At 40.5% G+C, this 12,318-nt stretch overlaps 1 protein-coding gene across 5 annotated transcripts in view; it reads left to right on the top strand.

Moving 5' to 3' along the window:
• CDKL5 (cyclin dependent kinase like 5) overlaps positions 1-12,318 on the top strand; it is a 225,932-nt gene that overhangs the window by 177,691 nt on the left and 35,923 nt on the right. For all 5 annotated transcript variants that reach the window (XM_031660487.1, XM_031660488.1, XM_031660484.1 and 2 more), the window contains 3 exons: positions 3,514-3,615; positions 4,166-4,271; positions 7,535-7,658. In XM_031660487.1, the coding sequence (XP_031516347.1) occupies positions 3,514-3,615; positions 4,166-4,271; positions 7,535-7,658 (332 nt within the window). The remainder of the gene's footprint in view (positions 1-3,513; positions 3,616-4,165; positions 4,272-7,534; positions 7,659-12,318) is intronic.

Raw genomic sequence — 12,318 nt, 5'->3', positions numbered from 1 at the left:
ACTACAGGACATCGTGCTTTTCTTGATAGGATGCATTTAGGGAAGCAATACTTGGCCTAATCTCGGTTTTTTTGTTGTTGTTTGTTTGTTTGTTTGTTTTAAATCTATTTAGATCAACTGTTGAGTACTCAAGAAAAGTCAAATTTTGTTTTTAGTAATTTTTTTTTTCTTGAATGTTCCTTTCTGGAATATTTTGTTGAGAGGATCCTATTTTGATTTATTACAGAATTCATCAGCTGTATGGGTTAGGTTTTAGTTTTCCTTAAAATACAGTGTGAATTCATGAGTATTTTCTCTGATCTCTCCAAACCACATTTGCTTAAATCAACAGCTTTTGCTAGTACCTTACTCAATATTTTAACTGAATTTAAAAGTTTTAAATTTGTCCACTATAGATAAATTTAACTTCATACCAGGATAAATGTTAATTTTCAGTCTTTTGGATTGTTTCTAAATCTTAAAACAGTATTTTTAGCATAATGCTTCCTCCATCTTACTCATCGTCAGACTGTAGAACTGACCTAACCTGCTTAAAAGAAGTAGCATTCCTTCGCTTGAACCTGGGAGGCAGAGGTTGCAGTGAGCCGAGATCACACCACTGCACTCCAGCCTGGGCAACAGAATGAGACTCCGTCTCAAAAAAAAAAAAAAAAAAAAAAAAATTACATTCTTACAGTAGAGCGTGTTTTAAAAATAATGTTCTCATGATTTCATCTATAAAGCACTGTGCCCAGTGCCTGGCACAAAGTAAGTATCTAACAAATTTTAGTTATTCCTGCTGCTTCTGGGTGGAGGCTGATATTTGGACATCGAGCACCTTTTCTATGCTGGGTGTTCCCAGGCACTCAAAAGAGTCTTGAGAGAGCTCTTGCACTTGAGAAATTTACCTGCTGTTGGAGAAGATAAAGTGATACCTGATAACAATGAAACAAGTAAGACCAAAGTCAATATGGCACTGGCTATAAAGAGGAATTGAGAATAGAGAGAGGTCATTGTGAGCAGAAGTAGTTAAAAATGGCTTTATAGGCAACCGAAGGTCTTGCTCTGGGCTGGGATGTATAGACAAGCTTTGAATAGGCTGAAGAGTGAAGATATGTTCAGGCATGTCATGAACTAGGCAACATGAAAAGCTCTAGCTAGAAAGATGAAAAGAATAGGGTCCCTGTTGTCTTAAGTGTGTGAGCTGGCAGGGGACACTTGTCAACAGATAGGTTGTTCCACTACTGCGAGGTTACATTCTGGCTGCTGTGCTAGAGGCATGCCAGTGTGCCAAGGGAGCGAGACAGTCCAAATTGTGAGTTGTGGGAACTCCTAGAACAGGTGGCACCTGAGCAGAGACTTCCAGGAAGGTTGGGAAGAAAGTGACAGTGACCTCAGGAAAGAGGGAAGAAAAGAGCATTGGAAGGAGAAGGAAGGTAACAGATGTTACACAGCATGGTGTGCTTTGGGCATTGCAACTTGTTCCACTTTGCTGGAGTGAAAAATGCAAAATTTGGAGTGGCTTTTGCAATAATTCAAGCACGAGGTGAAGAGAGTATGTTTGGGATTAAGTTAGTGCCAGTGGGAAACAGAGTGGATCTTCTACTCCTCAAAAGTAAAAACAACAGGATTTGTGATTTGAAGGACTGAATATAGGAAAAAGGAAGACTTCATGGTTTCTTTTCTAGGACCTCCTGTTTGGAGTGAAAGAGAGTAGTTTTGAAGTCACCTAATTCAACCCCTTCATTTCACAGATGAGCATGTCGAAGCTCAGAGAAGTTGGGTGAGTTGTTCCAAGTTTATCCAACTAGTTCAGGATGGAGCTGGGATTATGAGGCAGGCTTCAGGTGCTGAGGCCAACTGCTTGCCACTTGTGTCTTGCTGACACGTTGAATTTGAAGTGACGTTGGCTTCTAAGCAGTAGTGTGCTCTAAGAGGCTAAAGAGATGGTCTGGCACCCAGGTGAAAGGAGAAAGCAAGAGGTGCCCATTTGCGGAGGCTGGAAGTGGAGTCAGAGGAATGGTCAGAGGAGCCCTGAGGAGACGCTATCAGGAGAAAGAGCATCCGGAGCCTAGAAAGATCTCCTGGCAGCTTCCCGTAGAGGAGAGATGGAAGGGAAAATTGGGTAAAGTGTGCTAGCATTCAGCATGGTATAAAATGGAAAAGAAATCAGAAAAACAAATAGCTTTTTAACTTAGAAAAAGTAATTGCTCCCTGAGAATTCCAGGAAAAGAATTTGTGTGAACATGGTGGTCATAAGCGAATTAAAAACAGTTACTGTGGGCTAAGCACAGATCTGTTACGGACTGCAAAAGCCAGTTCAGGAGGTACAGTGCCCAGCTACAAGAAAGTACAAGTTTAAAAGCACAAAGGTACCAGAAGGCTGGAAAAGTAACTTAAGCTGTTGAGTGAATCCTAGGAATCACTCCCATGCAAAGTATTGGGCCACCCTCAAAAGCACAGAGACTCTTACTGAGTTTATATTAGATGTTAATAATTTGTTTTCTTAAAATAATTTTTGTAGAGGCCTTTGTAAAAAGTACAGGTGGTAAAAGTCAAATGAGACATTTTCACAAAATAGAAGGAAGGCTACGTTGGATGAATTCCTGCCCAGAATCCTCAGAGTACATTTGGGGAATGAGAGGGAGAAAAATAATCATATTTTAAATCTTAAATAAAATGTTTTTGATATATCACATAGGCTTAAGGTAATGCCCTTTTCTGTGCATAATATACAGATATACAATACAGCGAACTCCTTCTAATGACTTGGTAATTTTCTTCCTTAATCTTTTTTTCTGATGATAGAAAATGCTGTTTTTTCCCCCTCAGTGAACACCATTGTGGACTGAGTACTGTTCTTAGCTTGTGACTCACTTCCTTGAGAGAAAAAGACAGTGGTATGTCTTTGGAGATAAGCACTATCATGATTTGGCTTTAGAAAATACATGAAACATAAGTGCTGTTATCCTAGAGAAGATTAAGATAAGAATTTAAGCATATAAACTATAGTAGTTAGAGGATTTTAACACAAAAATTATTAAAAGGACTTATTCTATTCCTTGATATATTCAAAAATCATTTATTTTCGTCTGACTTTGCCATATAAGTCCTGCATGAAAAATACTTTTGGAACTGCACAGTTCATTTTGGAGAACTCAGACTTAAAATCTGCTAGAGAAATTTCAGATAAACTAATAGAATTCCTAATCAGAGGGCTGTTCAGAACCATGACTGTCTAGATATTAGAAGGGTAATTTTTTTTTGTTTTTTGTAATTAATTGAACTATTTTCAGAATAATTTGTTCCCTGCTTGCCTTAACATTAATGAGAATTTTACTTTCCATCTGTGTGAAATTTGACTTATATTACATTCATCAGATTATTCACTTTTATGGGACTATTTGTATTTTAGCCAAATAACATTTTTTATTTCAGCTGGTTATGGTCCTAGTTATACCAAATAAAGACCATGATGAGTTCCATCCCTAGGAACAGGATGCTCTTATAAATCCTTTTAAATTTTACTTCCAGCCTGGAGAACAGCTCCCTCCAGAGATGACTGTGGCAAGATCGTCGGTCAAAGAGACCACCAGAGAAGGCACCTCTTCCTTCCATACACGCCAGAAGTCTGAGGTATGTCACAATAAAATATGCCTGTAAACATTATTTGTTCAACATCATTACTGCCTAGCTTTTAAAATGTATTAATATCCAATCTCCCACAAATAAGTTGAAGTGGCATATAAAGTAAGTAGTTTTCCTTGTGGCATAATTCTGAATTTTCTTTCAAAAAGATCATTAAGTCAATTATAGACTGATTAGGTTCTAAATTTGGGCCAGTTGGCTCACACATGTAATCCCAGCACTTGGGGAGGCTGAGGTGGGAGGATTGCTTGTGTCCAGGAGTTCAAGACCAGCCAGGGCAGCATAACAAGACCGCATCTCTACGGAAAGTTTAAAAAATTAGCTGGGTGTAGCAGTGTGTGCCTGTAGTCCCAGCTACTCGGGAAGCTGAGGCAGGAGGATTGCTTGAACTGGGGCAGTCAAGACTGCAGTAAGCCATGATTGCACTACTGCACTATAGCCTGGGCAACAGAGTGAGACTCTGTCTCAAGAAAAAAGTCATAGACAATATTGTCATCAATGTGTGGCTTAACTTTTATAAATTTCTTTCCTGCCTCAGGGTGGAGTGTATCATGACCCACACTCTGATGATGGCACAGCCCCCAAAGAAAATAGACATCTGTACAATGATCCTGTGCCAAGGAGAGTTGGTAGCTTTTACAGAGGTAAGCCCACCCCCGGCGTTCACCAGGTTCCCCTCTCCTCCCTCTCTCGCTTTATGTGCACACTGCTTTCACCGACTCAGGCCAGCGGCCTTCTCACCTACACTGTTGCCTTCCAGCGGTTCTCCCTGCCTCTGCTCCTGCTAAGTCAGGCCCTCCTGGCTTCTGAATTGGCCTTGAGTAGCCTCTTAACTGGTCTCCCTATCTCCAAGGTACCCATCAATATAGTGACTGGAGCAATCCTTCTGAAGCTGTGTTCTGACCATACCACTCATTTCTTTCTGTCAAGCCATAACATACTTATTGATGTTACCTGTGTGTCTGGCACCGTTCTGGCTTAGAACTTGTTGGTGAACAAGACAGCCAGAGATCTCCACCATCACGGAACTCACTTCCTCGGGAGGAGGGATGGACACTAAACATAATTATATAGAACAGTAAAAGATACTAAGTGCTACAAGGGGGAAAAAAATAGAGTAAGGCATCCCATTGTCCACCCCTCCCCACCCTACCCTAATCCCCTATCGCTTACCTATTGAGAGTCATTTGGTGGCTTCCCATTGGCATCAGGACAAAATTTGAATTCTCTAGGATGTCATTCCAGACTTCCCATGGTCTGGCCCTTGCCATCCTCTCCAGCCACTTTCTCCCCCACCCCCCCGGTCTCTCTGGTACCCAGCCTATGGGACTGCACAGGCTGTGCCCTCCTCTGGCCTGTAATGTACTCTTCCTCCTGCTGGAGCAGCTTGTCTCTGTCCCTTTCTTTAAGGTCCTCTTCAGTATAATATCTTCCCACAGTTTGTTCCAGATGGAGTGAAACGTCTTCTCCGTTCTGTCTGTCACACCTTGTCTGTAACTCTGATGTAACACTGACCACGTTGCACTGATTCTTTGTCTGCAGTTCTCTCTCACGAGGTTGTGAGCCCCTCAGAGACACTCAGTTCTCTTCATCTTCTCTTCTTTTTATTCTCATTGACTAGTACACTGCCTCGCACAGTTTCATAAATATTTGTCGATTGAATTAAAGAAAAATTTCAAGTGTACTTGCACAGCCTAAAATGTACTTTGTTATTTAACAGACAACTAAAACAGATGCTTTTGGGGTTGTACGAACTTAGGGGACATTGAATGACAAAGGCCATCCCTTTTAGTAACTATGCAATAATAGATTGTAAAGCCCTTGGGCATTCCAACACCCTGGTGGAGAAAATGGACAGCAAGCCCACAGGGCCAAGAACAAGGCCTGGGATCAGGAGGCCTGTAAAGCCTTCAAGAGTCACCACAGCTTTCTAAAGCCTCCTATGCCCACATTGCCTGACTTCCCACTATTTCTGTTGTTTTGAGAGGATAGTTGGAAAGGGGCAGGATTTGAGGTGGGGGTGTGGAGAACTGCTTAGTCATTTTAATTAGGAACTCCAGCTAAATAAATGCACAGAAGTGTTATTTAGGACTAAATGTATATTTAATGATTAGGCTACACTGTTTCTTCCCTTCTAGTCCAACCTTTGGAAAAGCATAAGGCATTGATTGAATATGCCATTTAATGCATTTTTTTCTGATACCATGATTACACTTTAGAATTTTATGGGACTAAACTTTTAATTCAGATTTAATTTAATTAAAATATTATAGCACACATGTGCAAAAAAGCCTTTTCTTCTATCACCGAAGCATTACCTCCAAAATGTACCATAGGTGTGTTATTTCTATAGATGTCTGGAGAATATGCATTAATATAAAATGCTAATGGAGATTTAAATTAATTCGTCTTTGACCTCTGGAAACATGGTTTTATTTTGATTGCAAAAAAAATAAATTGGTTAATTCAGAGAAATACTTCATATGTCTACCTCATTAGTAGAGAGGGTAGTGAGAGCTTGGCAGGTAGAATGTTTTAATTTTTAAAATTTCAGATATAGAAGAAAAATATTTAACTAGATGAAACATCTGGAGATATCTGTCATTTCAATGATACTACTAAGTCCTAGAGGAAGATTTGGTGGTATCATTGAAATAACAGATGTTTCTTTCCAGAATGCTTCCCGTTTTCATTCCTACTGGTCAAGAGTCAAGTGAAATTGTGTCATTTATCTTGATATACAGTCTGTATATTCCTTTTGTGGTGAAATTTCCAGTATATTTTTATTATAACCATTCTTAGAAATTGACAGAAAAAGTTAATAACTATCCCCCCAAAAGCAGAAAAGTATATATTCACATATGTTATATTTTACCTTTTTCTGTTCATTTAGAATTTAGAGAAAAATAATATTTTTGTAGAAATAGCTAAATTTCTGTGTAATTTAGTTTAAAAACATGAGTGATACTACCTCCCAAGTGTCAAGGCTTAAACTGTAGTTTGTCTGTTTCAGCACACATATTAATTACTTCAAACTAAGAATAGATTTTACATTGTTGGTCTATGATAAGAAAGCTTTAACTTCAAAGAATGCCAAAACGGTGGCGGGGAATGGTGGTAGGGGCTATGAGATTCACACTTGAAAATACCCTGGCCGGGCGCGGTGGTTCACGTCTGTAATCCCAGCACTTTGGGAGGCCAGGGTGAGCAGATCACTTGAGCTCAAGAGTTTGAGACCAGCCTGGGCAACATGGTGAAACCTTGTCTCTACAAAACATTAGCCAGGTGTGGTGGTATGCACCTGTGGTCCCAGCTACCCAGGACGCTAAGGTGGAAGGATCACCTGAGCCTGGGAGGTGGAGTTTGCAGTGAACCATGATCGTGCCACTGCACTCCAGCGTGGGTAACAGTCTCTTATTTAAAAAAAAAAAAAAAAAAGAGGAGAAAGAAAATATAATGTTCTTCACTTTATCAGCTGGCAGGTCAGTTTACCATTTTCAATACATATTACCTGGTGTTAATTAACCCTTGCAAATTAGTGTCATAAGCAGTGGATGGACGGACATGGTTCCCTAGAATGCCTTCACCCTCAGGAAACACAAAAGTTATGTGAAGGGCTGATGAGGATTTTTGTATGTTTGTTTGTTTGTTTTATTTGTGTTAGAGAAAATGCACTAGGATAATGTGAAAACTGCTTTGACCAAAAGAGTACATCAGCTGTGTGCGGTGGTTCATGTCTGTAATCTCATCACTTCGGGAGGCTCAGGCAGGAGGATTGCTTGAGCCTGGGAGGTCAAGGCTGCACTGAGCCGAGATCACGCCACTGCACTCCAGCCTGGGTGACAGAGCGAGACCCTGTCTAAAAGAAAAAAAATGTCCATCAGTGACTTACTTTTTCTTTATTCAGTGCCATCTCCACGTCCAGACAATTCCTTCCATGAAAATAATGTGTCAACTAGAGTTTCTTCTCTACCATCAGAGAGCAGTTCTGGAACCAACCACTCAAAAAGACAACCAGCATTCGATCCATGGTGAGCATTTTGGTTTGTTTTTACTCTTCCTTTTTTTAATTGTAGATTTAAGAGTTGAAATAAATTCTTGATGAGCTTTTTAGTGTTCTTTCTCCTGCTAGGCCTTTTTTTCTCTAGATAAATTATTGAATAAGGAAAATGTGATTTTTCATTATTGGTAACTTTTTTCCAGTTTGGCATTTATATTAAATATCATGTAAGGGAAGAAAAATCTCCTGGATTATTAAATACCTGATACGCTTTCCACTGTGTTCTTCTGACATGAATGATGACTTTTGCGGTCTCTTTTTGTTGACACTGAACCAGGTACACTTTGCTTAGCATTTGACATGCATCGTCTCAGTCAGTTCTCACAGTCGCACTGCTTCCATGCTAGAGGCAGGGACACTGAAGCTTGGAAAAGTCGAGGAACTGGCCCGGTGCTGGACAGCCAATAACATGGAGAAGGGAGCCAGGATTCAAACTTAAATGGGCTCCGATTCCAAAGCTCATGGTTGTTACCTCTGTGCTACCTGTCTGTCATTTAGGGTAAAAAGAAATAGGGGAACAGTCCTTTATGCTACCATAAAAGCATAATGGTAGTAAAAGGCACAAATGATGTGGCAACTTTTCTTATTCTTTTATCTTTTTTGTGTCATATCTAATAAATATTTAGGGAGAGAATTACAATGTTACCAAGTTCCATTGGTGAATCTGTCTGAGGAGTAAGAACTTTAAGAAAAATGATAATGTAGACTTCTCAACTACCCTGAAAGACTGTCCAGGATCTAAATGTGAAAAGTGTTGTATGTACTTCATAGAACTTTACTCAGTTCTCTACCAAGAGCATAAAATGGGACATCACTGTAAGACACTGGATTTGAAATAAGACCAGTCTGTCAGAGAGTCCCTCTCTGGTGTTTGTTGCCAGAAGTAACAGAAGGGCCTTATGTCAGTACTCCTGACTCCATGTGATGTCACAATTTGGACCCTGTTGACAAAGTTACATCAAGGTTTCGGTGTTATTGTGCCCTATAGTGAAAATTACTTAATTATTCTTAAAACAATATAAAAAATGACTTTTTAAAAGCTATAAATACGCTTTTGCTGTATAAGCACAATTTGCATCCATTGCCTATTTATAAAATGACAGTCTTAACATTCGTGACTAAGAGTTTAGACTCTGGAAATAGGATATCTTGATTGATGGCAGCTGTCTATCAATCAGGGGACTGTGTCTATTTGTCCCTTGGTTTCCTCATGTGTAAACTAAGTCTAAGAATGGCACCTCCCTCATAGGGTTCATGTGATAATTAAATGAGGCAATACATTAAAAGCACCTAGAACAATGCCTGGCTCCGTAAGCATTCATTAATGTTAGTGACTGCAATTACTATCGTTGTCATCTAACTTCGGCACCAGGTGTTTCCCCTCCACTTTGATGATAAACTTTGGTGTTCTTTCTCCATGTGACTGTTTTAAGCTCCTTAGTATATAGAAAAGATCTGTGAATTAACATAAGAACACAGATACAACTTTACTTACCAGTGTTGACCATTTTCTGGTGTGGCTTTGACAAGTCATTACAAAATTGTCTAAATGGTGAGAATACAGAAGTACAGAAGGAATTGGGTTCTCTTGGTTATTACATAATGAAGTGATGATTTAAAAGAGTATCAATTACAGATTACCTTAGTCCTGTGAAAATTAGGTCAGATCAAAATTAAATCCAAATTTGGGATAGACAGTGTTAGTAATGTATTGTTTCTGTCTTTTGATAATCAGTTTAAGTAGAACTTGTTTTACGCGTGGATATGTATAGAAACCTGAAAAGAGTTGTTTTAAAAAGAATGAGAGGCTCAATTGGGATGTTGAACTTTAGTTGAGGCTTCATCAGGTCATCCTTATTCTAATATTGCTGTTAGGAGACCTAAGAGTTCCAGAATTGCCAGTGATGAACTGGCTCTGTCCATTTGTTTCTGTTACTCTTCCTGATAATGCTGCTATGACATATTTCCTTCCTGCATCGCATCTCACTTAGTCTGTCATTAGTTCACCTTGACTCATCTTGATTTTTTTTCTTGAATAAGCTCTCAAATTGGTTCATCAGATTCTTCATATTTGAGAGAAATGCACATTTAGTGACTTACAAAAAGCATCAAAGAGCCTTGTTATGGTAATATAGTGAATTGCTTTTCTTTGTTGTGAGGGGGTGGAGACAGGGTCTGGCTCTGTTGCCCAGGCTGAATTGCGGTGGCACAATCTTGGCTCACTGCAACCTCCGCTTCCTGGGCTCAAACCATCCTCCTACCTCAGCCTCCTGAGTAGCCCAGACTGTGGGTGCACGCCACCATGCCTGGCTAATTTTTGTATCTTTTGTAAACACGGGGTCTGACTATGCTTCCCAGGCTGGACTCTTAACTCCTGAACTCAAGGGATCTGCCTGCCTCAGCCTCCCAAAGTCCTAGAATTGCAAGCATGAGCCACTGTGCCTGGCCGTGAATTGCTATTCCTAAATTATCTCTTACCTAAAGTCAGTCTGTTTTTCCTTGATAGTAGTACTTCAGATTTACTTCGGGAAGAGAATATTTGTACAGTGTACCCCTTTCTTGCAATGGAAAAGTCTAGCTACTATGTTATATTTTAAAGCAGTAAATAGATATTGCAGTATGATATCCAGAGCTGTTATTCTGGCCATCTCAGTTATGTAGAACCTACTTAAGAATCAGGAGATAGCCAAAATATCTCAGAACAAGCAAAATAGAGTTAATATGGTGGGATTAATCATCTTTACTAATAGGATAACACCCCCACCCTCATTTGGACTCTGTTCTTCATTTATGCTCAGTTCTGACAGGCGGCACTGAGATTGTCAGGGCAAGAAATAGTTCGAGGTGGTACTACCGGGTGCAGAGGGAAAAGGATCCAGGCAATAGTTATGGAGAGAAGCAGGTGGGAAAATCATGCATATCATAGATCTCTATGAAGTGTGTGTTTATAAAACAGGCAGCTTCACTTTGCTTTAAAAGACAAACTGTATAAATATGTTTAGAAAGACTGCTGTCAATTGGGTTAAAAATTGATGTTTAAAGAGTAAACCAAATTACTTAGAAATCCCACTAGTTGGTCAGGCACGGTGGCTCACTCCTGTAATCCCAGCACTTTGGGAGGCCAAGGCGGGCGGATCACCTGAGGTCGGGAGTTCGAGACCAGCTTGACCAACATGGAGAAACCCTGTCTCTATTAAAAATACAAAATTAGCCAGGCGTGGTGGCACATGCCTGTAATCCCAGCTACTCGGGAGCCTGAGGCAGGAGAATCACTTACGTCATTGCACTCCAGTCTGGGCAACAAGAGTGAAACTCTTGTCTGAAAAAAAAAAAAAAAAAAGAAGAAATCTCACTAGTTAAATGAAGAATTGCTGTAACTTGCACAACCCCAGCCGCCTTTTTCTCATAAGGTTATGAATATATTGGTATCCATTAGTGCTTGTCATCGTAGCTTGCAGAGTTACTCCTGTAGAATTATTCACTGACTCTCTTCTCACACATTAGCTAACCACGCTCGTCACATTGCCAGGGGAGGGGAGATGGCAGGGAAAGTGTCAGAGTAATGTTCCTCGCCGCTTCATCTCACTTTCCATGCTGCTCTCAGAGGGATTATACTGAAGTCCCATAAGCCTGACCGTGATGCCCCCCTGCCCCATTCCCTAGCTGTCAAACCTGTCCCCTACCCCAACAAGAGTCTGTGAGCAGCTTGAGTGAAATCAGATTCGTTCTTTTATTTTTCTCTGTTTCTTCAACACCTAACACAGGGCCTGACATGTATAAAGTACTGGCTGAATATTGGTTGAGTGATTCATTGGATTTTAATTCCTTCCTTTCTTTAGGTGAGTCTTTGGAATTGTGTCTCCTCTTGGACCCTTATGGAAATAGCTGTCATGTTAGAGCTGTCATGTTAACGTTAGAGTCCCATGCCTGTGTGCCTGCTTACCCCTTGTCTCATTGCCCTCCTCCCATACTGTTTTGGTCCCAACTGCTGCTTTGGAGAAGGTGCGAGGTGACTGGATGAGTAGTCCTTCTCAAAGCTTCTGTCTCTGAGATTGATGTGAACCCCCTACTTACCCTTCTTCTGTGCTGCTCCTTTTTACCCCACTCAGCACTAAGCTGCTGTCTTCCATGTGGAATCACAGGGGCCAGAATGCACAAATGAGGGAAATGACCAACCACACGCTTACCCATAGGGCTCAGTTCCAGCTGTCAATGTATAACTCATTCTCCATTCCTTTATACAGCACAGCTTTTCAAGTGCCTTTGTTCCAGCCAGCCTCTTTCCATCTGTCTCTGAGTCACTCTGTCAGCCTTTTCTCCCTTCCCTTTCTGTGTTAATTCTTTGGGTATGTATGTTTCTGCATAGCTTCTCCCTTGTTTTGTTTTTCCTCTCTGACTTCCTTCTGTCTGTCTTTGGTGATGCAAACACACACTTCACTCCTAGTTTTCATCCACCAGTTCAAGGGTAATTTATTTCTTTTTTTTTATTTTGACCTCTGGGATCTTTCTCTGCTTGGATCTTTGAAAATGTCCCAATCATTCCTCTATCCCCACCTGAGCTGTGGTTTATCCAGTGCCTCTTGAAGAGCCCCTGCAGAGGGTCTTTGGCCCATCTTCCCTGTGCCCTGGGG

Source organism: Papio anubis, chromosome X (assembly GCF_008728515.1).
Source record: "Papio anubis isolate 15944 chromosome X, Panubis1.0, whole genome shotgun sequence".
Classification (NCBI taxonomy): domain Eukaryota; kingdom Metazoa; phylum Chordata; class Mammalia; order Primates; family Cercopithecidae; genus Papio; species Papio anubis.
Note: the sequence above shows the minus strand (reverse complement) of the source record. Positions and strands in the feature narration are given on the sequence as shown.